The sequence below is a fragment of the Copadichromis virginalis genome, linkage group LG7 (assembly GCF_057382275.1).
Source record: "Copadichromis virginalis isolate Kocher_CV1m ecotype Utaka linkage group LG7, C_Virginalis_male_GT1.1, whole genome shotgun sequence".
NCBI classification, from domain to species: Eukaryota; Metazoa; Chordata; class Actinopteri; order Cichliformes; family Cichlidae; genus Copadichromis; species Copadichromis virginalis.
In genome coordinates, this window is record NC_140624.1 from 27,284,977 (window position 1) to 27,311,323 (window position 26,347).

General features: G+C 39.4%; 1 protein-coding gene across 1 annotated transcript in view; it reads left to right on the top strand.

Annotated features, from left to right (window-relative positions):
* Positions 1–26,347, top strand: part of lrp5 (low density lipoprotein receptor-related protein 5) — a 52,893-nt gene that overhangs the window by 2,789 nt on the left and 23,757 nt on the right. The window contains exons 2-9 of the mRNA XM_085462773.1: positions 12,010–12,210; positions 12,373–12,589; positions 15,298–15,366; positions 15,535–15,663; positions 18,268–18,464; positions 18,605–18,736; positions 25,763–25,851; positions 25,935–26,153. Coding sequence (XP_085318899.1) covers positions 12,010–12,210; positions 12,373–12,589; positions 15,298–15,366; positions 15,535–15,663; positions 18,268–18,464; positions 18,605–18,736; positions 25,763–25,851; positions 25,935–26,153 — 1,253 coding nt within the window. The remainder of the gene's footprint in view (positions 1–12,009; positions 12,211–12,372; positions 12,590–15,297; positions 15,367–15,534; positions 15,664–18,267; positions 18,465–18,604; positions 18,737–25,762; positions 25,852–25,934; positions 26,154–26,347) is intronic.

Genomic DNA, 26,347 nt, shown 5'->3' on the forward strand with positions numbered 1-26,347 from the left:
TGGCTGGCCACCCAGGCATAATAAGTACACTCCAAGTGTAGGAAACACTGAGATAGCTTTGCCTGTTAGGAACATAACTATTAATATGGTGATTGACAATAGAATATAGCAATATTTATACAGAGTATCAAGCATTCCATAGTTAGCATTTTGCAGCACAGCAGTGATTGTGTATTAATTCAGTTCAATTTTATTTATATAGCACTAGATCACACCTTGATAATGATGAATTACAGTAGTCCAGCCTAAAACTAGTTTTTCTGCATCGCCCTGAGAGAGGAGATTTCTAATGTTAGAGATATTGCACAAATTGAAGAAAGCAGTCCTACATATTGGTTTAATATGTGCAATGAAGAACAAATCCTGGTCAAAAGCTACTTTCAGTCTTTTCCTCACAGTGTTACTGGAGGCCAAGGTAATGCTGGCCTCCAGTAAGCATGTGGTTAGACACCATGTTTCTAAGATTTTTAGGGACAAGTACATTAACGTCAGTTTTATCTGAATTTAGAAGCAGGAAATTAGAGTCTATCTAGGTCTTTATGTCTTTAAGACATTATTTCAATAATTGGTGGATGTTATCAGGCTTCTTGGTTGGGTATCATCTGCATAGCAGTGAAAATGTATGCATTGCCTTCTACTGATACTACCTATGTGAAACATGTATAATGTAAACAGAATTGGCCCTAGTGCAGAACTCTGTGAACTGCATAATTAACCTTAGTATCTGAAGAGGATTCTCCATTTACATGAACAAATTGGAGTCTTATACATACGTATAATTCCGATCACTGTGGTGCATTACCTTTAGTCCACTGTAGGTGCAATACCATGCAAGTGTGTGTATGCTGACAGGTATCCTTATGAAACTGTAAGAAGAGATGAATGGCACTCATATCTGATGTTTAAAATGTTTTAGTACGGACCTCTGCCTGCGCTGAAGCAATTCAGTTCAAATCAAATCAGTTTTATTTATAAGGTGCCAAAACACAACAGCATTCGCCTCAAGGTGCCTTATATTGCAACGTGAAGACCCTACAATAATACAAACCAAAAACAGCTAAATCCCAGCAGCAACAATACAGCTACATTTATAATACTGTTGTTCTCATTCACATGTTTTTTGTGTTTCTGTTGTCAGACATTATGACAATATTGGATGGAAAATGAAATGCTGCTGTAATTGAACCTCATAAATGCCACATGCTAACAAGTTACTGTGGCACAACATCGAAACTGTTTTATGCTTAAGTTGTGAGGATAAAAAGCGGATGATCACAGTTGAAAACAGCTAGGCTGTGTGTTTTGCCAATATTCACAATTAATATAAAGAAGCTTTCAGGCAACAACTTTGGGACCTCTCTGGTGTGGCATACATCAGGGTTTTGCAAATCCACACTTTAACACCAAACTCATGTTCTGAGATTTACAAGTTAGGATATGCTTGATCTGTTACTACTAAAAAGTTGATGTGATTTCCAGCCTTGCAAAAACTCACTGAATGAGATGCATTAGAATATGAGAAGGGAAGGGAAAATGGTTTAAGGGTAGGAAGGGAAATCTGAGGAGCTAAACGTGAGGAGAAGGGGTATGGTAACAGCACTGAGGAGGAATGAAAGTACTGGGTTTATAATAATAAACTTTATTTATAAAGCACACTTAAAAACCAAGGGTATGCCAAGGTGCTTAACAAGTAAAATAGAGTATAGGAGGAGGATAATAGAAATAATAGAAATAGGACCAAAGCAAGTACTAAATATGCAAGCAGATAACTGTCACTAATACATAGGAAAGCAACAGGTACAGAGCAAACAAGAATTTAAATGAGCATAAAAGTGCGTGATATAAAATCATAAAAGAAATATTAACTAGAGGGAAAGGCAAGATTGAATAAGTGGGTTTTTAATCGTGATTTGAACAGTGCAATGGAATCAGATGCGCAGAGGTCGAGAGGAAGGGTGTTCCACAGTACCGGGGCAGCCAGAGCAAACGCACGGTCACCCCGAGACTTCAGTCGAGATCTGGGTTGGGTCAGAAGTAGTTGAGTGGCAGATCTGAGTGTTCTAGCAGGAGTATGTGGTTTGAGAAGTTCACTAAGATAACTTGGCGCTAATTTATTAATAGTTTTGAAAGTAAGAAGTAATATTTTAAATTGAATACGGTACTTTATGGGCAGCCAATGCAGGCTAGCTAGGACAGGGGTAATATGGCAAAATTTCCTGGTACCTGTTAAAAGGCGGGCTGCTGCATTTTGGACTGTTTGCAGTCTAAGAAGAAGAGAAGAGGGAAGACCGTAGTACAAGGAGTTACAATAATCCAACCTGGAGGTCACAAAAGCGTGAATAAGCTTCTCCAGGTCCTCATGCGGAACATAATGCCTAGCCTTAGAGATAAGGCGCAGTTGGTGGAAGCTAGATCTCACTACAGCAGACACTTGCTTATCGAGTTTGAGCAAGCTATCCAGCAGTACACCCAAGTTACTGACATAGTCACAAGAAAAACTAGCAAAGGAACCCAGGGCAGCACAGAGTTGGGCACGAGGGATTTTACTGTTGAACACCACAATCTCAGTCTTCTTATCATTTAAAACGAGGGAATTACTCAGGAACCATTCTTTGACCTCCCGCATGCATTCTTGAAAGTAGTGCAGGGACACAGCAAGGTCGTCAGTAAGTTCAAAATAAATCTGTATGTCATCGGCATAACAGTGGAAGGCGATATTGTATTTTTCAAAGATTGCACCTAGAGGGAGCAAATACAATGAGAAGAGAACAGGGCCTAAAACTGATCCTTGAGGCACACCACAACAGACCGGAGCGGAGGAAGAGGAGAAGGTGCCTAAGTTAACTGATAAGGATCTATCAGCGAGGTATGATTTAAACCAGTCGAGGGCAGTGCCTCTAATACCCACAGTGTGCTCAAGTCTTAGTAATAAAATGTTATGGTCTACCATATCAAAGGCCGAAGAGAGGTCCAGTAAAACTAGGACCATAGAGCGTCCAGTATCAGTGGTTACAAGAATATCATTAAGAACTCTAACCAACGCTGTTTCAGTGCTATGCAATGGCTTAAAGGCAGATTGAAATTTCTCAGCAATATTGTTTGTGTCCAAGTACGCCTGGAGCTGGGAGAGAACTAGTCTCTCCAGGATCTTGGACAAGAACGAAAGCTTAGAGATCGGTCTATAGTTTGAAAGGTCATAACAGTCAGAATTTCTTTTTTTAAGAATCGGGTGGACTACAGCATGCTTTATGACTTTTCGTGTTTGCATTAGCCTGGTTGGAGACTCTATGCTGTTTGGATTTTGTAAAAGCCTGATGTAACAAATGGAGAGAAAAGAAGAGCGGGAGAAGTAGGTAGGACGAAAGAATGAGAGAGAAAATAGGAAAGAACTCGCACAGGTGGAGACAGAGGAAGTCTGTGGCAGTCTACCTTGATTTCTCTGGGGTCCACTCTCTAACACACACGCACACACTAACCATGTTCCCCACTCTTATCATGCACATTTTTCTCGTCCCGATTGGGGAGGTGTGAAGAAAATCTCTTCCTTCCTTTTAGCCCTTCACCAAACACACAGACGCCTTTGTTGAGATGGGTTCTGATAAGAAGTAAAGTGAGGGGGGCCTGCTGGCTTTCTCCAGGCAGAACAAAACAGGAGAGCTGAGAAGTTGTGTGTGTTCATTTGTGCATGAGCGTGTATGCATGGAAAAGAGTTCAGCAGTGCATTGCCTACTCCTTCAAAACTTCTTTTGGAGCCCTTCTTTGTTTTCAAGCCCCCACCCCCAACACACACACACACACACACACACACACACACACACACACACACACACACACACAGGCATACCCTGTCTTTCTCAGGACTTCTATGACTTGACTGACACTGGATTCATAATGTACTGATTCAGACTTAACACACACTGCTGGCTGTAGGATCACAGAGAGACTTGGTCCTTACTTGGAATCTGCCACAGGGCGTTGGCATCTTATAATATAAATAAACAGTTTTCCAGTGATGGAATCATCAGGAGATTTTTGATGCCCTGCACCTTTAGTTTGATCCTACTACGTAAAGTCATGGTGTAGGATCTTTCAGAACTTTTTATTAGGGGTGACAGTATAAAAGATGTATGTAGCTTTTGGGCCTGAAAGGTAAAGCTAGTGCAGAAGTGCCTTAAACCTGCCTGTTGTATAGAAAAAGTTAAATAGAGGTCTTTGGGAAAATAGATCTTTAGAGACTTTCCTGATGAGTTTACGGGCTGATTTGCTGTTTCGGAGGAGGATTATCTGGGGTAAAAATTTAGTCAAGATATAGCGTGGTCATTACATTAAGTGTTCTTCTTTGGGTTTTGGCTGCTCGCTTTAGGGATCAATACGGTGGATTCATTAGATCCTATTCATAGCATCCTCCTCTGTTACACCAACCCTCTGCATAACATCCTTTACGACATCCACAAATCTTTTTTTTTGGTCCTCTTCTTTCCCTCCAGCCTGGCAGCTCTGTATTAAAATTCTTTTCCACACATGTCCAAACCATCTCAGCCTTGCTTCTGTAATTTTGCCTGAATCCACTCAACCTGAGCTGTCCCTATGACATCCTCATTTCTTAACATTAGAGGTGGCAAAAGTACCTTCATTCTGTACTTAAGTAGAAGTACAAATACTAGTTTTAAAAAAATTACTTTAGTAAAAGTTGAAGTAATGTTCGTTACTCAAGTAAAAGTAAAAAAGTACAGGCTGTGAAATGGACTCAAAGTAAGAAAGTAGTATTGTAGGCAGCTTGAGTCAGAAGAAAAAGAAAAACATATTTTCTGTTGCCTACATTATAGAGGGTGACTTTGCCTCTAAACAGGAAAATGAGCACAGTCACGGGTTACAGTGGGATTCAACCCTAAAATCAATTGTAGTGGCTCAGCGCAAAGAAAAGAATCACTACTCACAATAATAAAAACTGAGAGCTTCAGTAGATTTTGTTAGTGTACAAGCTGTGATCAGCTGACCTGCTGCCCTTTGTGGATTTATAAACTTGAACCAGATGTCAGCAGATGTTTCATGAGTTGTCCTGGCCAATTTCCATTCTATGTACTAACAGTACACTGTTTATGCTGTCTTCATATTAGACAGTATACAGCTGGTATGAAGCATCATCAGCTAAAGTTCATATTAGCCAATGCTACATTTCATGTAATCAAACTTTAACCACGACCGCACAGCCACTGTGCACCAGTCCAACACACTGTTGTTTACTTTAAACCCATCACAGTACAGCAAACTAACCTGTTCATTCTGCACTAACCTGCAGAGTATATTCATGCAATCTTTAAATAATACAGTTAGTCTGCCTTACTGTTTTGCAACATGTTTCACAATATGAAAAAACACAATTTCATATATACAGATGCAATATCTGTATATCTTTACCGATCACAACCACATTGACTTCCTCTTACAATCATGAGCTCTTCACAATAAAACAGAATACTTCAAAAAGTGAACCATATGTAATGCAAATGCTCTTTTAAACTTATTAAACACATTATACTAATATTAAAAAAATATCCCCAAATTTTTCAGAATGTAAAAACGCCTGAAAGGAAGCAACTCGAACTGACCTCTGGCACATCTGGGCCAAAACTTGGCATTAGTATCCCTCTCGCTCAGTGATTCTGCGGGTTAGGTTCACCTCCCATTTATGAAGCACATTGAGGAAAATAAACAGCTGAATCAGGAGTTCATTCCAGAAATGTACCAGGATGTCAGGAATTACACGTGGGGCGATCGTGGCTCAAGAGTTGGGCGTTCGCCTTGTAATCGGAAGGTTGCCGGTTCGAGCCCCGGCTTGGACAGTCTCGGTCGTTGAGTCCTTGGGCAAGACACTTCACCTGTTGCCTACTGGTGGTGGTCAGAGGGCCCGGTGGCGCCAGTGTCCGGCAGCCTCGCCTCTGTCAGTGCGCCCCAGGGTGGCTGTGGCTGCAATGTGGCTTGCCATCACTGATGGGTGGATGACTGGATATGTAACGCGCTTTGGGGTCCTTAGGGACTAGTAAAGCGCTATATAAATACAGGCCATTTACCATTTTACACTAGTGGACCCTGGTGGCAGATCACTCAGACAGACACAGCTGCAGTGAAGGCAGGTTTATTTACAGTGAGGATGAAATGATAAACAGAACACTGGAATGAGAACGAGAAACTCGAACTGTTTGCCACATGTTTACTGCAGTCTTGGGCGAGGTATGTAAGGATGGAGACTGAAACGGGGATGGCTTGGACCAGTGGCAGTGCAGGTGAGCAGGGAGGCTGAGGTCTGGAAGAGAGGAACTGAGGTAGTACGGAAAGGTAGGCAGAGATCACAGGCTGAGAATAGCTGGGCAGTGAGCGTCACGATCCGTGAATGTCCTGCTAATCAAAGTTCTACATAATAGACAGTTGACGTGTTACCACTTAAGACTGAGACAATAATCCAACACCTGAGAGCTGTCCAGCTGCTCCTCAAATAGCCTGCTAGATGACGCATCGGAGAAACCCCCGATTTGTTTATAAAAAAAAGAGACTAACATAGTTAACAGTGACAGACAGACAAATCTCACAACTCACTATCAATATTGCTGTTTTTTTCTTTTGCTGTCAGTTGGTTTTTTGTTGTTGTTTTTTATCTTGTTTCGCAAGTACTTTCAGCTAGCAAGAACTCTCCTTAGAAAATCCAGTTTTTACTTTTTACTATTTCTTCTGACTTTTGAGAATCAAGATTGTGAATGCCACTCAAGTTCTTCCAAATTAAACTCACTTATCCATGTCTTTGTGGACCTTGTTTTGTGTACTGGTGCACAGTCATGTTGGAACAGGAATGGGCCATCCCCAAACTGTTCCCACAAAGTTGGGCGCATGAAATTGTCCAAAATGTCTCGGTATGCTGAAGCATTAGGATTTCCTTTTACTGGAACTAAGGGGCTGAGCCCAAATCCTGAAAACCAACCTCATACCATTAACACCAAGCTTTACAATTGATACTATGCAGTCAGACAAGAAGACAAGTATCATTCTCCTGGCGACTGCCAAACCAAGACTTGTCCATGTGAATGCCAAATGGAGAAATGACATAAAACATAAGTTTTACTTGATATTTATTCATAGATCCACTGACCTTTGTTTCCAGTAAACACAATTCAGGATCTAATGGAATATTAATCCCCATAATATTGGTGGTACTATAAAGAGTGCAGGAAAGAGTGTACCCTTGTACAAAGCCAGATTCAGTGGTGGAAGGAACCACCTTCTACATCACATCTAAAACACATTTCTGAGATTTCAGGTTTGGATCTGGATCTACAGTTGGTGAAGGAAGTTGTAATGTGACAATTCAGCTATTCCAGCATAAATCTGATCACAGATGGTCATCAGTTCTTATGCTTAAATCTTTGTTTAAATCTGACATTGCATGAACCTGTTTAGGTTCATGCAAACAGAGCTTTGGACTCTATAATAGAGAATATGCTTTGGGAATACATTTTTGTTCTGTCTCCAGTTGAACAAGTTTACTTGCTGGTTTCATGCATCCAGAATTTCCAGTCTAAGCATTTTGTGAATGTCATACCAGATTTGAATTAAGTGCAACAGATGTTATGATGATGTTATCAGATTTTCTAGGTATTTGTCAAGTACGGTCCTGTGGCAGTCAGGATGAGGACCCAAATGCAGGACTCAAAACTTAAAAGAATTAACTAAGGGAGGCAGCTTTAATTAAGGGACCATGACACTATTAACCTAGATATTCATTTATAAACAAATTCACTGCCAACTTTCTCTTTCAAAGAATCCTGATCCATCTGAGTCCACACACGGATCTATCAGCCTAAAAGAAAGATGAGATAAATTTCAACTGAGCAATTAAATAAACTTTTTTAAAGTTGGGTAGTTGAAGCCTCCCCATATTTATGATCCCAAGTTAACTTTTCAAGGGAGACTCTTAATGATTTACCCTTTCATAGAAACTGTCTGACATAATTATTGATTCTTTTGAAAAAAAAGAAAAAAACTTGACTAAAAAGAATTTTACAGTCTTGGTAAAATTTAAATTTTGACACAATTAACCCTTCCAATCAAGTTAATTTGCATTCTGAAATACCAGTGGAGGCATTAACCAATGTCTGTAGCCTAACGAGGAACTTACCAGGGTAAGTGTTTTTGTTTCTGTGATCTATTTCAAAGCCTTTTATATCAGGATCCCATCTGATTGACCTTATCAAAGGCTCAACAGCTAAAACAAATAGTGCCGGAGACAGAGGACAACCCTGTCGACTTGACCTGTTCAGCTGAAATCTGTGCATTAGTGGAAGCCTTCGCCCGGGCCTGAACAAATATGGCCACTCCAGTCTGTCAGAGGCTTTTTTTGCATCATGAGTTACTGCTGTACTGGGCTGTACTGGGATTTTGAAAGATGGACACTGTTAAAAAGGTTACATAAATTGTTAGATAGTGAGCGATTATAAATAACTACATTTTGATCCTGGTATATCAGGCGTGGCAAATACTTACCAAGCCTGTTAGCCAGTGCCTTAGAAGTGAATTTATAGTCTGTGTTCATAAAGAAATAGGCGATATGATGTGCATTTTGTTGTGTCAGCAGCCAGTATGTTGAAATTCCTTTACAGGTTTAGACATTGCTTTGTTCAATTCTTCTATTGTTTGCATTTGCATTATATATTTTTAATACTTTTTGTTAATGATATTATTTGACCTTTCAAATATGCTTTTAATGTGTCTCATAGTATAAAGCTGTTGGGAGCGGAAATGCGATTCATTTCACAGATTATTTTAATCTGATTTCTAATTAATTACAAAGAAACAGGTTTTTGGAGAATTGTGGGATTTTAAGGCTGTCTGTATAAAACAGCTGTTTTTCCTGGAATCACGAGCTGAGTGGTCAGACAGGATCCTGGGCAGCTGTGGATTATCCAGTGTTCTGTGGAATAGTTGTGTTGACACAAACAAAAAAACGATCTATTCTAATATGGGAATTACGCAAACAAGAGCAGAAAGCCACAGTTATTTGGAATAGTTTTAAACTGGATACAGTTGTAGTTGATTTGTCCAAAATATGAAGTAGAAAAAAAGTTATATCATTCCGTACCAGTATGTTTTTCTGACCTTCTGCTATTATCAGAAGAATATCTTGAAAAAGGAACTATGATCATAACTGGGTTGTATTAATTTAGGGGGGGGGGGGGGGGGGGTGTCCATTGTTCTGAATAAATTTCACAATTAACTAATCAACCAGAAGGGTCAATTAAAGTTTCTTTTTTTGTCACTGGAATATTTTTATTCATCAGTATAGCCAGTCCTCTGGCTGTAGAATGAAATGAAGATGACATAACATGGCCAACCTACTTTGTTCTATTGCAGTAAGATGGGTTTCTTGCATAAAGGCAACATTAATTTACATTTTTCTTAGCTGGTTTAAAACTTTCTTTCTTTTAACTGGTCCATTCAGCCCGTTTACATTAATACTAACAAAGTTTATATTCTTATTCATCAATAACAAAAATGAAACTCCTCAGAGTATAATAAGCTCTCTGAGAGTCCCCCATAAATGTAAAAAAAACATCTCCTTTAGCAAAAAAGCAACAGTAGGAAAAAACAGCACTCACTCATAGGATTATAAGAATGGCACTCTCATTCTTACGGCTCAGCCCTGTGTGTTTTGAGGAAAGAATAAACACTGTTATAAAAATTACTTCAGTTGTTATTTCAGCATGTATAGATAATTTTCCAGCACATTTCTTTCACTGAGGTTACCAAACTGGAAGTTGGTCTTTAAGTTATTGTTTTGGTTTTCTTTGTGCAAAATAAATAAGTGATAGAGAAAACACAGTTCAATGAAACTGTAGGAGTAACCTGTGTTAAACTTTGTGTTGCTTAACATTCATTTCCAGGTTTTATTCCAACTAAAAAACTGCCAGTGTGTTGAAAGTCACTTAAATGTATCAGCTCTCTGATTCCCAGAGTTATCCCTGTCCTCGTCCATCTGGGGGGCCTCGCTCTGCTTAGGTGTTTTCATACATGAAATCCTACCTCTGTTAGGAGAATCGCTTCTGGACATTATCCACAGTTGTCATTTCTGACATGTAGCAAACAGCACCGCTTCAGACTTGTTTTCAGTACTGGAAGCACACTGTTTATGTCAAGGGTGTAGCCTGAGTGTGGATGAGCATGGACACGTGATGCCCACTCACTTGATGTGAATTGCTGTAATTTCCTGTCATTTTGTTTAATGTATCTGTTTCATTACTGTTACAGTAAAGCTACCTATTTCCTCTCTAGTAACATAACAACGTTGTGTTTGAACTGAATATTTTAAAGAATTATTGGTGTGTTTCAGCATGAATGATAGGACAGGTCGCCAGCCTGTCACAGAGACAGACAACCATTTACACTCACATTCACACTTATGGGGAATTTAGAATCATCAGTTAACCTAACCTTACTAACTGCATGTCTTTGGGCTGTGGGAGGAAGAACCCCCGCAAACATGGGGAGAAACATGCAAACTCCACACAGAAAGGCCCTGAACTCGAACCCGAACTCGAATCTAACGCAGACCTTCTTGCTGTGAGGCAACAGTGCGATCCACCGCACCACCGTGCTTGCTTTTACCTATGTAATTTGATTTCAATAACACCAGTAGAGACTACGTTCAGCGCTCACTTTGGGGCGCCACAACAGGTAGAGCAATATGTTTGACTTGGCAGATTTTTACATCAGATACCCTTCCTGGTGCAATCCCTGCTCGTCCTGGAACTGAGAGCTTTAGCTTGCTAAGTGAACATTTAAACCATTGCCTTATGGAGACACTATGTTTAATAAAAGTAGTACCATGTGTCTTTTAGGGCTTGGGTATTGTTTCTGGGCAGCGTTCGTACTAACAGAGGCAGACTGGCTTCGTTCTGTGGGATTATAGGAGGCACGGTTGTGCCAAACCACAGCGTAGTAGCTCTGCCACCCTGCCTGGCCAAAACCACAGGATTCCCCAGAGGCTCTGTGGCAGCTGCTGTGATCACTACTGGCTTCAACAGTGGGAGGACAACATCTCTTGAGTTACTGAACCGCGCTAACAAAGACATGGGTTTATGGAATCTGGACCCTGACATTTGCATACTTACCGCATGGTTGGGACAGAGTGGGAATGCTTTCTTGTACAAACATTTTTCTTATATTGCCCTGGTTTGTTTTATGTTCTATTGTGAACTTGACTGTGTGTGGGTCTAGAATCAGCACTGTGCTCAGTGTCAGTATTTATCTGAGAATAGGTTTGTTTTTTATGTATATTTAATTCTGAGCTCAGAAAAGGATTGTAGTTCACTGGGCATGTGAAAGACACCACTGTGTGTGTGCCGTGCAGAGAGGAGGAGAGAACAGTCAGCCAGTTTACACATATAAAAGCAGACTGATTAGAGAGTCAGTAGAACTGTAGGTACAGAGAAAAGGCTTCCGCTGGTGTAACACGTGCTGGAACTGCAAAATAACCCCCAGGTGTGCGTCTCTGCATTAGAGAAGGTGGAGAGTGGTACCGTAATAATTGCATAATGCATTAATTTCCCCCTCTGCTGATCTTATAGGAGACACGAAAGGTTAGAGTATGGAGACTCCAAAATGCATTTTTCCCCCAGTGCAGTAACTCCCTGAAATGAGTGTTTGTCAGTCTTTTGGATATGTTTCCCACATATTTCCAGTCTGTACTTGGTAAAAAGACAAAAATGAAAATATTCAGAAGAAATAAAGCAGCATTTTGTTTGAAAAAGTTTATTCATTTTTTGAGAGAATTGCCGTGATATCAATTGAAAGCTTTAGTCAGATTGCTAGAGGCAGATCCAATAGCTGTTTTGTTTTTTTAGCAAACCAGTGAAATTTAATAACTGTTCGAATATAAGCATCTTTGCGTCTCTGTATGAAATAACATTGTGAGAAATCTGAGTGATGTATGAAATGTTACATAAAGGATCTTTTCCATTCCAGGGTCACCACTCCTTCTTTTTGCCAATCGACGTGACGTGCGATTGGTAGATGCAGATGGTGTCCGAGGGGAGTCCGCCATCATCGTGAGTGACCTGGAAGATGCAGCAGCTGTGGACTTCTTGTATTCTGAACGCCTGATATTTTGGACGGATGTCAGTGAAGAAGCCATCAAACAGACTCACTGGAATCAGTCTTCTAACTGTAAGACTAGACACTGTTTAGTTTTAATTTTTCTACTTGGTGAGGACTTTCTCGTAAAAAGCTAAAATAACTATTGCTGCATGTGTTAATGATTTATTGAAATATACACCCTTTTTCATGTAACAGTTTCAACTGAGTTTGTTGGGTTTTTTTTACCTACAGCCCTTAAAGAGGCACTGGGAACAGGCCAGACTGTGGTAGTATCAGGGTTAGACAGTCCTGATGGGCTGGCCTGTGACTGGTTGGGTAAAAAGCTCTACTGGACGGACTCAGAGACCAATCGCATTGAAGTGGCCAACCTAGATGGAACCTCAAGAAAGGTGTTGTTCTGGATGGACTTGGACCAGCCCAGGGCTATCGCTCTCAACCCTGGCCAGCGGTAACAAAATACACACAGAAATGTGCAAAGATGTGTCTGACACCATTCATTTTTTGTTATTGAATGGATCAGATATTGGGTGGGGTGTAGGCTATGTAAAATATCCTCACAATCAAACCACAGACCAGATTCTACATCAAATTAATAATTGGGTGTAAAACTGATATGGATATCAAAAATCTTTTTTTTTAACATTTTATAACCTAGTTTCTAGTTTCTTGGCTCTACTGATTCTGCTGATTTGATCTCTTATAGCTCATGTTGTCCTCAATGAAACTGGAAAGCTCACTAATTATTATAAATGCCAGTAGAAACACTTCAAAATGTAACTACTGTTGTTGTTACAGGAAAAAAAAAGCTGTACTATTTTTTATGATTATATTGACCTTACAATCAGTGATGATGGAAAATGAGTCTGGCTGGCTGAATGAGTGACAGGGCAAGCTGAACACAGAGATAAACATGTTTAGGGCACTAAGAAATAGCAATTCATCTAAAAAAACAAACCCTAAAAACACTGATACAGTGACAGTGACACAGTTTTTATAATTTTATATCTATATGCTACCACAAATATTCCGAGAGGATGAGGATCATTCTTTAACACACTGGGTTACTGAACAATTGAGCTAAGGGCAACTGAAAATGTTGCTGGAAATGCTGCACATACCCAGATTAAAAAAAAAAAAAAAAAGACAGGTAGGCAAAGCTTTCTTATCCAAAGAGTAAAGAGTAAAATTGTCAGAAGCCAGTGGGGTCCCAAATGTACACAGAAGGTGTTCTTCGCCTTTGTTCTTTGGCTGTAATGTAAGAAGTCACAGGGTTTCCAACCCAGACAGGTTGTGTCCCATTTAGGAGCTTTATGGTTTGCACTTTACTTTCACTGTTTTAATAGGGTTAAGAACCAAAACCCTTGTACATTAGACATTGAGTTTCAATGGAAATACCTGTATAAATAAAGGTTAAAAAAAACCCCTGCTAAACGGCGCCTTGTACATACAATTAGGTCCTTAAGTGTATGGATAGTGACACTGCTGTTTTGTTTGTTTGTTTTTTGCTTTTGCCTTTAATTCAAGGGGTTAAGAACATTTTTTATGAACTACAGCCATTTTTATACAAAGTTCCCTTTTCAGAGGCTTGTTTTTTATTTTTTTTTTATTTTTTATTATGACTAAAAAAATGAAAAGCTGCCGTGGTCAGTTTTGTTTGCACCTGAGAACATCAGACGACACATATTATGTTGCAGGTAAATTCAGCCTGACTAGAACAGTGGAGCTGGAAATCACATTTCTTGTTATTGCATTAAAGGCATTTGACCTTTTTATGTTTAAATGTGTTTTTCCCTTAAATACACATTTCACAGTAAGAAAAGTTTTTCACCACAGGCTAAAAAACATGTCAATGACAGAAAAAGTTAGATCGTCAGTGTGCACAGATAACATTTTTATAGAGCACAAGAACCATGCGGTGTTTCTGTGTTGGAGTTTCAGGCCAATGTTTTTCATTATAAAGAAAATAATCATTGGTGGTGTGAGAAAAGATGAAACTCAAGCAGGTCGATTAAATTCTTAAGAAGCATCTGCATTCACATTACAGTGCCAGTGAAATGTTACTACAGGTGGGGTCATTGAATCTGTAGTATATATACAGTATATATATGGAATCATATTTAAAAAAACATAAAAGACAACATTGAGATGCAAAGACAATATTGTATATATACACATTATTCCCAGATTTCTCATTTCAATTCTTTAGCTACAGTTGCAGGAGTTTAAGAATAGTTTTTGCACAAATGGACTGGCTTTTATAATGCTTTCCTAGTCATACTGACCACTCAGACTTCTTCAGACTGCAAACCACATTTAACCATCGATTCATACGTGCCTTTTAGTTATTATTACACTTTATCTACCTCGCACCCAAGGCCATTTTAGAATAACCACATGACCTAAGATGTATTCCTTTGGAGGGAACCCCACATTGTCTCGGGCAGAACATGCAAACTGCAGATTCAAACCCAGGACCTTGTTGCTGTCAAGCAGCAGTACCAGCCGCTGCGCCACCATACCACCACTGTGAGTAGCATATAGATATCAAGTCAGTATAATAAGAACAATTACTAAAACAGATGAAAAGTACAAATTTAACTTTAGTTACTTAACTTTAATTATCCAGTATTACTATCCAGTATTAGTATTAGTATCTGTGAAAGGGAAACTATACAAAACTTGCACCTTTCCTGAAAATTTTCTTTATGTAACTTAAAATGTAAAACTTTGTTCCATCAGTGGTGGTTTAGATTAAGCAAAATAACTCCAAACCCTGACACTAAAAACATATTTCAAAGATGGGATAAGGTCCTGATGGAGCTCAGGATTTTCCTGTTACCAACAGAAAGTTTATCATTTAAACCAAAAAGTTATATTTGATATCATCCACCAACAAAAACACTTTTCCACAGCCTTCTGGATGACCTGTGTACTACAGGAGACTGGGGAATAGATGCTAATAACCTCTAGCACAGTACTCATTAACTCGTATTACACAGATAAAACATCACATGTTGAGAAGTTGTATAAACGTAAAAACAAAAAACAAACTAATTAACTAAATAAATAAATTTAACACCCCCCAAAAAAGAACAAAACCATTTTGGTTTTAATGTTATGTGTATGAGTGATATATTTCTTTGCTCTTCCCCTCAGCTACATGTACTGGACAGACTGGGGGGAGGAACCCAGGATCGAGCGTGCTGGCATGGATGGCAGCAACAGGTACGGTAACTACATAAGACTGCACTCACATCTTCTGTGTTTACAGTAGTATACTAGTTGTAGTTTTACTTTTGTAGTGTGGACTTTTTGTTTAGATGTGTTACAAAGAAGTCACATTAAAATGTTTTTTTTTAAATCTCAATTCTAAGCATCTCTGTCTTGTATCAGGAGAGTAATAGTGAATGAGGACATTTACTGGCCCAACGGTCTCACCATAGACCTGGTGGAACAGAAGTTGTACTGGGCTGATGCCAAACTCAGCTTCATTCATAGAGCCAATCTGGATGGATCAGCACGGTATGCAGCTTTATGTACATCTGCGTGTGTGTGTGCGTGCGTGTAAAAGACTGTCTTAGAATGAATTCAAACCAAGAGTGTAATGATGTATGCTTTTCCTCCTTCCTTTTCATTCAGTTCAGTATATGGGGATCCATATACTGTAATCCAAAACCAAAAACATTACCGCATACCCTGACTGTTGTTCTGGTCCACTGGTAAAAACTACACTGCAAAGACAATAAGCCAGTATAACCAAATCCCCTTTTGTTGCCTCTTACTGAGTACAACTTTAGAGTGGAATAGAAGCTAGCCCCTCTGCAGGAGACTGGTTTCAAACCAAGCTTGTGCTGTGAGAGGAGCCCAGTTATATCAAGCCAATATCTCTCAACCCCATGCCCTAACCCTGCAGGAATTCAGAGAAAATAGCACTTTGTTGGCAGTAGGAAGGAAAAACTCCCTTTTCACAGGTCGCAGCAGACGGCTGCTCCTCCCTGGGCCTCGTTCTGCAACTTGTTGGGCGAGGAGAGGCAGACAGGACAGATGCACTACACGCATTAGGGGTTAAATTACAATGTACATGGTAGAAGATAGAAGGACGTTTGAAATACTATAAGTACGCTAATGGTATGTAATATATTGTCATAAACTGAATTTTTAATGTTTCTTTCCAGCTGTCTTATCTACATAAAATGCATAAAGAGGTGCAGGAAACAAAGAAAGTACTGCAACTTTTAATGACAGCAGTGTGCTGCAGCATGATGACTCTCACTTAGAGCAGACATGAAAGCTAATTCAAATAAATTAGATGAACATCACCAATATTTTTTTTTCAGTGTATCTTGCCAAAATTAGAAGATCAATGTTTGAGGATGTCTTAAACATATACATTCCCTGTCTGTCTTATCACTGGTATTTATTGATTCTTTGTACCAAGGTATCAGTATTGAATTGGAAATAGAAAACCCTAGCTCAGTGTAGCACTGATTTGAAGCACTATTGACATTTTATGTGAGAACAATATTTGTCACCGTACAAGAGAGATGAGATTTACTGACGTCTTACTTCATATAGTTCTTTCAGTTGTCAACAGTCACCTATTATGACAGTATCTCTTTAATTAAGGCAGAAATAAAACATGATTTTCAAAATTCTTAATCAGGATCAAGAATAAAAACATCAACGATCAGCAAATAACGCTTTGAGTTTTCACTGGGAACAGAAAAATGGAGGTGGGAAGTGAAAAATAGCTGCACAGACCGAATAAAAAAATAGATGGAATAGTCCAAGACAAACAGAGCTGTGGTGTGCATTCCCCAGTCAAAACACACACACACACACACACACACACACACACACACACACACTGCATTTTGCTCACAGCTCAGGATTTTCTTTTGTTTCTTTTTCCTTCTATTGGCCTTTTTTCTCCACATATGCTCTTTAACTCTTTTTCTCTTTTTGTTTCCATCCAAAAAACGAATGTACCAAATAGTGCAGAGTAAAGCACATATAACTGATAGTTACTATATTATATTACTGATAGTTAGTTAGCCCACCAACATTCAGTCCATCTGTAAAAGATTTCCAGTTACTGACCTTTTAAACATAGTTAATGGGATTCGACCAGATGTACCAGAGACTGGGAAAATGAGGACTGGAAAAAACAAGGAGAAGGAACTAGACAAACAGACATACTTTCTTTAAGAGAAACAGAAAAAGTGCTCATCTTAATTTCCTGGTTTGATAAAATCCTGGCCATCCCTGAACATAGATCCTGGATTTTTGTGTGTCACAGGATTTACCAGCACTGCTTTGGATTGATGATGTTTCTGTCTAGAACAAGCCAAGTCACACAGGCCTTTTACTTGTAGTAACTGTAGAACTTGTAGTAATTATCAGTGGATAATGTTTGTCTGCAAATCAATATCTGCTCTCGCCCTCAATTACATACAAAAGCTGGACAAAGCTTTGAAATCTGGAGTTAGTTACATTTTTCCTGTTTCCTAATGCACACACACACAAACACACTCAGGCATGTAACTAAGAATGATGACTGGTTACAGCCAGTTCTTTGTGTTTTCTTTATATTTTTCTTTACATGATTGTGTTTCAGAAATGAAACATTTATTCCTTATCAGTGATTCCTCAAACACTTCTCCAATCTTAGTTTTATGTAGTTTTTTTATATTAACGATGGAGAGAGTGAGTGAGGTTGTACCTGAATGTGGTTTAGATATTTATGTTCTAAAGAGGACAGTTTCATTCCTACGTTGCCTCCATTGAACCAAAATTTCATTTGTACACAAGAGTTTGCAGTTCTAAGAATCCTTTTCTTGTCTGTGGTGTTGAAAATGGTTTGGCTGAGCATTTATATGATTTGAGAAATATAATCCTGTGAGTCACTGGTAAGATCGGTTAAAGTGTTAATGGAAGTGCAGATAAATTTGCAAACATGAATGCTAACACAAATGTTGATTTTTAAGTACATTATAGAGCAAACAAAAAAACCCGATAAATCACGTTGTTTATATTTATTCATTAATTCCCTGTATCAGCATTTCAAAATGCATTTTTAATGACATGAGTAAACATAAATTAATAAGCTTTCATTTCATCCTGCAGGGAAACGGTGGTGGAAGGCACCCTGACCCATCCTTTTGCCCTAACGTTGTCTGAGGAGACATTATACTGGACCGACTGGCAGACTCGTTCCATCCACGCCTGTAGCAAACACAGTGGAGACAAAACCAGAGAGATCCTCAGTGGGATTTACTCTCCCATGGACATACAGGTTCTGGAGCCCTACCGCCAACCAGACAGTACGTGTTTCACTGTTTTACATTTGTGTTTGTAGATTAGGTTTGTAGCTGGATAATTCTGGCCAACTTTGATCTACTTTCTGGTAATTATTTAATGATCTCTCTGCTTATTCTCACCCCAACGTGTATTTTTGTTGCAGTCCAGACACCATGTAGTATCGATAATGGAGGCTGCAGTCACCTCTGCTTACTCTCTCCAGTTGAGCCTTTCTATAGCTGTGCCTGCCCCACTGGCGTGCAGCTTAAACCAGACAGAAAGACATGCAAACCAGGTATGGATCATTTACATTACTATAACCTCAGAATAAACCAAACCTTGTCTTCCCCTGTCCATGTGTCAAAGTGTCCTTGGGTAAAATACTGAACCCCAAGTTACCCCCAATGTGTCCACTAGAGAGAGAGAGCGAAAGAATGGACGTGTAGTTAAAAGTGCTTAGGTACGGATAAAAACATGTGTTTTTAGTGCTCAAATTGAGTAGAAATGGGCTAGTCTACTTACCATTTGTTTTAAAGGAATGGCTCTAGTCCTTCAGTTTTAGTTTTTAAGTTTAGTTTCTGTACTGGGTCTGTTTGTCCATTTTCTCTGCTCTTTGGCATTCTTTATTTTTGTTTGGGGTGTTTGCATGTCACAGGGGAACCAGGGGGTAGGGTAGGCTGCATTTTTTAAAATCAAAAATCCATTCCATTGTTGGTCTGCATTTAGCTGTTTAGCACAGATAAATCCAGTAATTTATTGTGAAAAACTCAGTATGCGTGCCGTGCACAAATAAAAAATTACGTTTTTTGGGTTTTTTTGCAATGGTAGTTATCAATAATAGTTGCTTCAGGATAGATATATTATTATATTGTGACTCCAACACTCAAACAGTTTCCTATTGCAGGAACATTGTGCCAATGGGGAAGGATTCCCTTTTAAAAAGAAGAGACCTTTGGCAGAGCCAGGCTCAGAGGGGAAAGAGAAGAGGGAAAAAATTAAAGCATAGAGAGCTAAGGACAAAACACAAACTACTGGAGAGAGTAGACAAAATGTATAAATATATAAATAAAATTAATTCCATTGAACTGAAAAATGATGTATTGTGTTCTGTAACATAACTGTGGACTTTTCTGGTATTTCAGGTACATGAGTAAGTTATTGCCTAAAAAGGGTTTAAATGTTGCTCATGAGAAATTAGCATATGTGGAGGAGTAATGTCATATTAATGAAGTTCTAGATAAAAGTTATAAAAAATAAAGTTAATCAGAATCTGTGACATAGCAAGCTGTCTGTAAGTCTGCGAAATGTAGTAAAAAGCTCAGAGAATGGTAGCAATGCTAGCAAACCGTTTAAATAAAAACTTAATGCCATGATCAGCAACACCATGAAATTTTACTGAGTGGACAACAACAAACGACTTCTTTAATAAATACGTGATTGTTTTGAATATGTTACCACAAATGAAGGGCAATTAATATATAGTGAGTATAAATTATATAATCATTAATTACATCTTCATATCTGTGCTAATCATATTCAGTCTAGAGCAGGGGTCACCAACACGGTGCCCGCGGGCACCAGGTCGCCCGCAAGGACCACATGAGTCGCCCGCGGGCCTGTTCTAAAAATAGCTCACCATAACAACTTACCAGTAAGCTGCATCTATTTTTATTTTTTCTTGCTATTTTTTTTTAATCACAATTGCATTGGTGTTAATTTGTTAGAGATAATATATTAAAAAAAAAGAAAAAGAAAAGAAAAGAAAAAAAGAAGGAAGAAAAAGAGAAAAAAAAAGAGATAATATATAAAAAAAAAAGTTTATTATTAAATATTAGATCATGATCTAATATTTAGTGCTAGCTGGTCTCCACGGAAACAGTTGCCGTGAAGACCAGCAAAGGCAAAGGTGAGGAGATGAGGAAAACATGGCGGAAAAAAGGAAGAAAACATATAATTTTAACAGTGAATGGGAGGAAGAGTTCTTTTTTACCACTGTGAAAGATTCATGCGTGTGTCTCATTTGCGGGGCAACTGTGGCAACGGCAAAGCGGCACAACGTGGAGAGACATTTCCGAACGTGTCACACAAGCTACCATGCTAACTACCCAAAGGGCAGCACACTGCGAGCGGAAAAGGCCCGCGAATTAAAGGCAGGTTTGAGCAAACAGCAGTCTTTTTTCACGAGACCGGTGAAAAACTCTCAAAAAGCAACCGAAGCCTCATTTAGAGCTACACATTTCATGATTAAGAAAAAGAAGGCATTTTTAGACGGGGAGGTTTTCAAAGAAGCAATGATGATAATTGCAAAAACTGTGCTTAAAGACGAGAAATATGGAAACGATGTAATCTCCACTCTCTCTGATGTCCAGCTGGGGGCAACTACAATTGTTAGAAGAGTGTCGGCTATGTCCGGGAACTTGGCCAATCAGTTGGATCAGGATCTGGCAAAGTGCAGTTGGTTTAGCATCCAGTGTGACGAGTCCGTGGACAGCAGCAGTACAGCACAGCTGATGGTCTTTATCCGGATGGTATTTGATGGTTTCTCCACAAAAGAAGAACTTCTGACACTACTGCCGCTAAAGACAACTACGAAGGGAGTTGACATCTATAACGCGGTGAAGGAGTTTTTCGCGAAGAAAAAGGTACCGTTGGAAAAGCTGGTATCAGTGACTACCGACGGGGCTCCTGCTATGATCGGCCGACATACGGGATTCATCGCTCACTGTAAAGGTGACACAGAGTTCCCAAACTTCATGCATTACCACTGCATCATTCACCAGCAGGCGTTATGCGCAAAGGTGATCGGCTTCGAGCACGTCATGACTCCCGTAGTGAAGATCATAAACAGCATCCGCTCCAGAGCTAAACAGCACAGAACATTCAAGGTGCTATTGGAGGAGCTGTCAGCTGAATATGGTGACCTGCTACTACATACGGAAATCCGATGGCTCAGCAGGGGACGGATTTTGCTTCGTTTTTTGTCACTTTTGGGTGAAATCCAGGAGTTCATGCAATCCAAAGGGGAAGACACATCTCTGCTGGAGGACACTGAGTGGACACTTGACCTTGCGTTTTTAACAGACATTACTGGGAAACTGAACCATTTGAACTGTGAGCTGCAAGGCAAAGGTAAGACTGTTGCTGACATGATTAGTGCTTTAAATGGATTTAAAGCCCAGATGAGCATCTTCTCTGTGCATTTACAGAGAAAAAAGGTGCTGCACTTTCTTTCTGTGCAGATGGTGCTGAAAGACAATGCTTCTGCATCTGAGACTTTTGCCAAAGTTGCAGAAAAGTACACTCAAGTCATAAACTGACTTGGTCAAGAGTTTGAGAACAGGTTTTGTGACCTTGATCAGCTTGAGCCATGCATCTCATTCGTTTCCAATCCTTTCATGAATGTGGACACAACATGCATTGCTGAGCAACTAAGTTCAATGTTCAGCTTGGATGCTGGACAGGTGGAAATCGAAATTGTAACATTGCAAAATGACGTCCTCCTCAAAGCCTATCAGGGTGCACCAAACTTTTGGTGCCTTGTTGACACAGAAAAGTACAGTGGTGTTTGCACAGCAGCTATGAAGGTTGCCAGCCTGTTTGGTTCAACCTATCTTTGTGAATCAGCCTTTTCTGACATGAACTTCATCAAGAACAAACACAGAACACGCCTCTCCGATGCACATCTGCAAGACTCACTCAGAGTTGCAGTGTCAAGTTATACCCCAGATTACAACACACTGGTGAACAGCATGCAATGCCAGGTTTCCCACTAACAGACAAAGAAAGCCATATTAGATGTTCTCAGTGGCAATTTGCTTTAAAATGCTGCCAATTTGGTGAAAAGTTCTGTAAAATTTGAAAGTTGATTTTTTGTATGTTACATACATACAAAAATAATGTATGTCACAGTGCATGATTTGTTAAAATTTGTTAGTGGTAAGTGAAAATGTTGTAGAAGTGATCACTTCAAAATGTAAATACTTGCAGAGATATATAGAAATAAAGCATTGCATATTGATATTTATGTTTCCTACCTTGTTTCCTACTTGCATTCAGTGTTGGGAAGGTTACTTTTAAAATGTATTCCGTTACAGAATACAGAATACATGCCCCAAAATGTATTCTGTAACGTATTCCGTTACGTTACTCAATGAGAGTAACGTATTCTGAATACTTTGGATTACTTAATATATTATCGTGCTTTTTACAACAACGTGAATGTACTATTGCTGTGTGATTTATTACTGTTACTGAAGGTCCGCGACTCCGAACTGTAGTAAAGGGACCTCTGACTAATACGGCGGGGTCCCTGTCGGCTCGTAGCCGAAAAATAGCTTTACTTTGTTGTGTGGGTCAACTTTTCTTGCGAGAGACAGAGAGAGGCGTTGAAAGACTGCTCCAACGGAACTTATTGTTTTCGGAGGAAAACACGAACACGGTGTACAGTCGAGTCTTAATAGCTTACTTACAACTGGGCTCGTCAGGCACTCGTCTTGGCTGCAGTGGTTATTATTATATTTACATGCTTCCAGCTCCCGTTTTTCCTCGACGGCAACTCGTACCTTTCCACTCGCCTTTTTCTCCCTCCTCGCGCTCACAGACACATAACGTGTATGGCAGTCCATTCTCCCTGCAACACGGACTATACTGCCCATGATGCTACATTCTTTAGAGCTATGCTTGTAGCATTCTGCCTGTTAGCTTAGCACAACAACGAAAAGGCGCTCTCTCACCCAGGAAACACACAGTCGCAGAGAGAGAGAGAGCGTCGCCCTGTAACCATGGCAACCGTAACGCTGCCGCCTGGAACAACAGAACGTAGCTGTCAAACAAACCCAAACAGTCCTGACCCGCGACAAAATGAAACAGGAAAGTACCGCAGTGTAATCCATTTATTTCAACAAAGTAACTGTATTCTGAATACCACCTTTTTAAACGGTAACTGTAACGGAATACAGTTACTCATATTTTGTATTCTAAATACGTAACGGCGGTACATGTATTCCGTTACTCCCCAACACTGCTTGCATTCTTTATAATTATGGTGAAAAATAATTAACATAATTAGTGTCCGTACATAGATGAATATCATTAATTATTAATGATAACACATAATTAAGTTAAACTGAGGAAATTTGTCATTTGAGAAGTGTGTGTCAAACTGGTAGCCCTTCACATTAATCGGTACCCAAGAAGTAGCTCTCACTTTCAAAAAGGTTGGTGACCCCTGGTCTAGAGTAACCCAGTTCTATTTGTAGTTTCCTAGAATAATTAGTGTGTACTCTTGCCGACCCCATTTACCACTGCGTTTGGTGTGTGAAAAGTGATGCAGAGTGGGGAGGATCAGCTAGAAAACAAGTAAAATGACCAGTAAAATGAACCCTGCAGTTTAACAGTTAGCTGACCGGCCACCATGCTGATTCCCATGAGGCTAAAACAATAGAGCTTTATTCTATAATAGCACAACACTGTATTAGAGTTTTCTGTGTCTGTTAGGCTGTGTTATGGGAATGTATTAAATTTGAATGAAGCATGCCAACCAATCACTTAGCCACTGTTGACAATAAAAACAACAATGCCCTATTGTGTCAGGCTGCAGTTTGTGTGTCTGTGGGTGTGTGTGTGTGTGTCTTTGTGTTTTTGTGTGTGCTTCTAATTTGTTTTGCTTGGCTGGTTAAATTGAAGGCGTTTGTTATTGCGCTGCCTGTAGAGTGTGTGTGTGTGTGTGTGTGTGTGTGTGTGTGTGTGTGTGTGTGTGTGTGTGTGTAAGACTGTTTGTTAGGGGTCTTTAAGTGTCTCAAAATGAAGTCAAGCGAAGAGAAGAGTGGAATCACAGATGCTGTCCCTCCTTTCTCTTCATTCTCTTCCTTTATTTATCCCGCCTTGCCTCAGACATTTAAGTAACGATGAATAACTCTCATTGTAAAATCTGATTGGTGCCAAGGCTGAGAGATGCCAGATTTTGGCTGGTTGTGCAGCTGAAAGAACACAGATTAAAGCTTTTGCTGACACGTTGGAGAAGTGTGTTTTATATGAGCTTATATTTAGGCTGACATTTGGAGGCCTCGAAAATGAGATTTTACTTCTTAGAGATTTATCCAGATAGAGTAAAATTCAGCGTGGTGTGTATTTTGTAACGTTCAGTTACATATCTTTATTGTCTGTAGGTTTTGTAATTTATTTTACAGACGTGCTGTACAGTAACTGTTTTGTCTTATGATTTGAGTGAATTGATTTGAAAGATAAATCAAGTAGGAACATAGAAAGAAACACTTTTAACTTTTTATAATCCGAGCACCTCAGAATCAGACGTGTAAGACACAAAGAAAAATAGTTAATTGTCTCCCATGAGGTGAGTTTGGCTCCTGTTAAATCAATCAACAGCCAAGCACAGTGGAGAATCCCCCAGGATAGCAGAGCCCTTTGTTTCCAGACTGGTTGGAGTAAGGAGGAGGCAAGAAAACTGATAATAGTGCAAGCTTGGCTCAGGCTTGAAATCTTTTTTGACAACAGACAGATTTATATTGGGCTGTGGGCTTTGGCTCCAACCCAGATACCAAATACTCCAACTTTTGTTGGTTTGTTGGATGGCTTCTTGATATAAATGTTTAAATAACGGAGGCTTTGGCAAATGTTAGATTTTCCAGATAGGACAGAAATGTCTGACGGGTATTTGTGGATAATAACTATGACTAAACAGCAGATTAGTCCTACATAGGATAGAAGCCTCAAGCTTAATGCCATCTCATTGTCTTAAGATACAACTACAGCTAATATTATTAACAATATTAAACATATGTTTTTTGGATTGGGGGGGTAGGAGTTGAATTTTAAAAGTTCTTTGAATCCATTTATAAAAAGCAAAATTCTGGTATCAATTTCCTTCAAGAGTCATCTTATTTGATGTCAGCGGTTATTGTGGTAGTTTTCAATGAAACAGTGTGTAGTGTCCAAGTTAGAAGGCAGTACATAACATGCTACACAAATGACTTGAACTGGGATTTTTGCCATTGTGCTGCTTTGTCCTTGTGCATGGGCGACATGCAAGAATGTTTTGGGTTTGAACCCTGGCTGGGACTTTTTTATGCCGTTTGCATTTTCTCCCTATGGTTGCATGGGTTTACTTCAGGTACGCCGTTTATTTCAGGTTCAGCTTCCTCACACAGTCCAAAGACATACATGTTAGGTTAATTGAGGATTCTTTATTAGCCGTGGATATGAAGTAGATGGAGTGCTTATAGTATATAGAATACATTGCATTATTTCTATAATGTAATAATAAATTACTAATTACTTATTAATAACTGTCTGTCTTGTTTAGGAGCAGAGCAAGTTCTGTTGCTGGCTCGACGGACGGACCTTAGGAGGATCTCACTGGACCTGCCAGATTTCACAGACATAGTACTGCAGGTAAAAAGACAGGAAGATTGACTGCTCCTGAATTACCTGAGCTAGGGTTCCTGAGGGTCATTGCTGTTCCTCTAATTATGCAGGTTGATAACATTCGCCATGCCATAGCTATAGATTATGACCCAGTTGAAGGTTATGTCTATTGGACGGATGATGAGGTTCGGGCCATTCGACGATCCAGCATTGATGGGAGTAATGCCACGATGTTGGTTACCACGGAGATCAACCACCCAGATGGCATTGCTGTAGATTGGGTTGCCAGAAACCTGTACTGGACTGACACGGGCACTGATCGTATTGAGGTATATCTGATTTGTTACATTAGAGATTTTATTAGATTTTTCAAAATTCACTATGTAAAACTCTAAGTACAGTTTACTCTTAGGCTGCATGGTTTATATTAAAAAGAATTGAACACAAAAGTCTAACTGGGTCACTTGTAATGCCTGTCTGCATACTTTTGGATCTGTGTGAACCGATTACCAATCAGACTTTT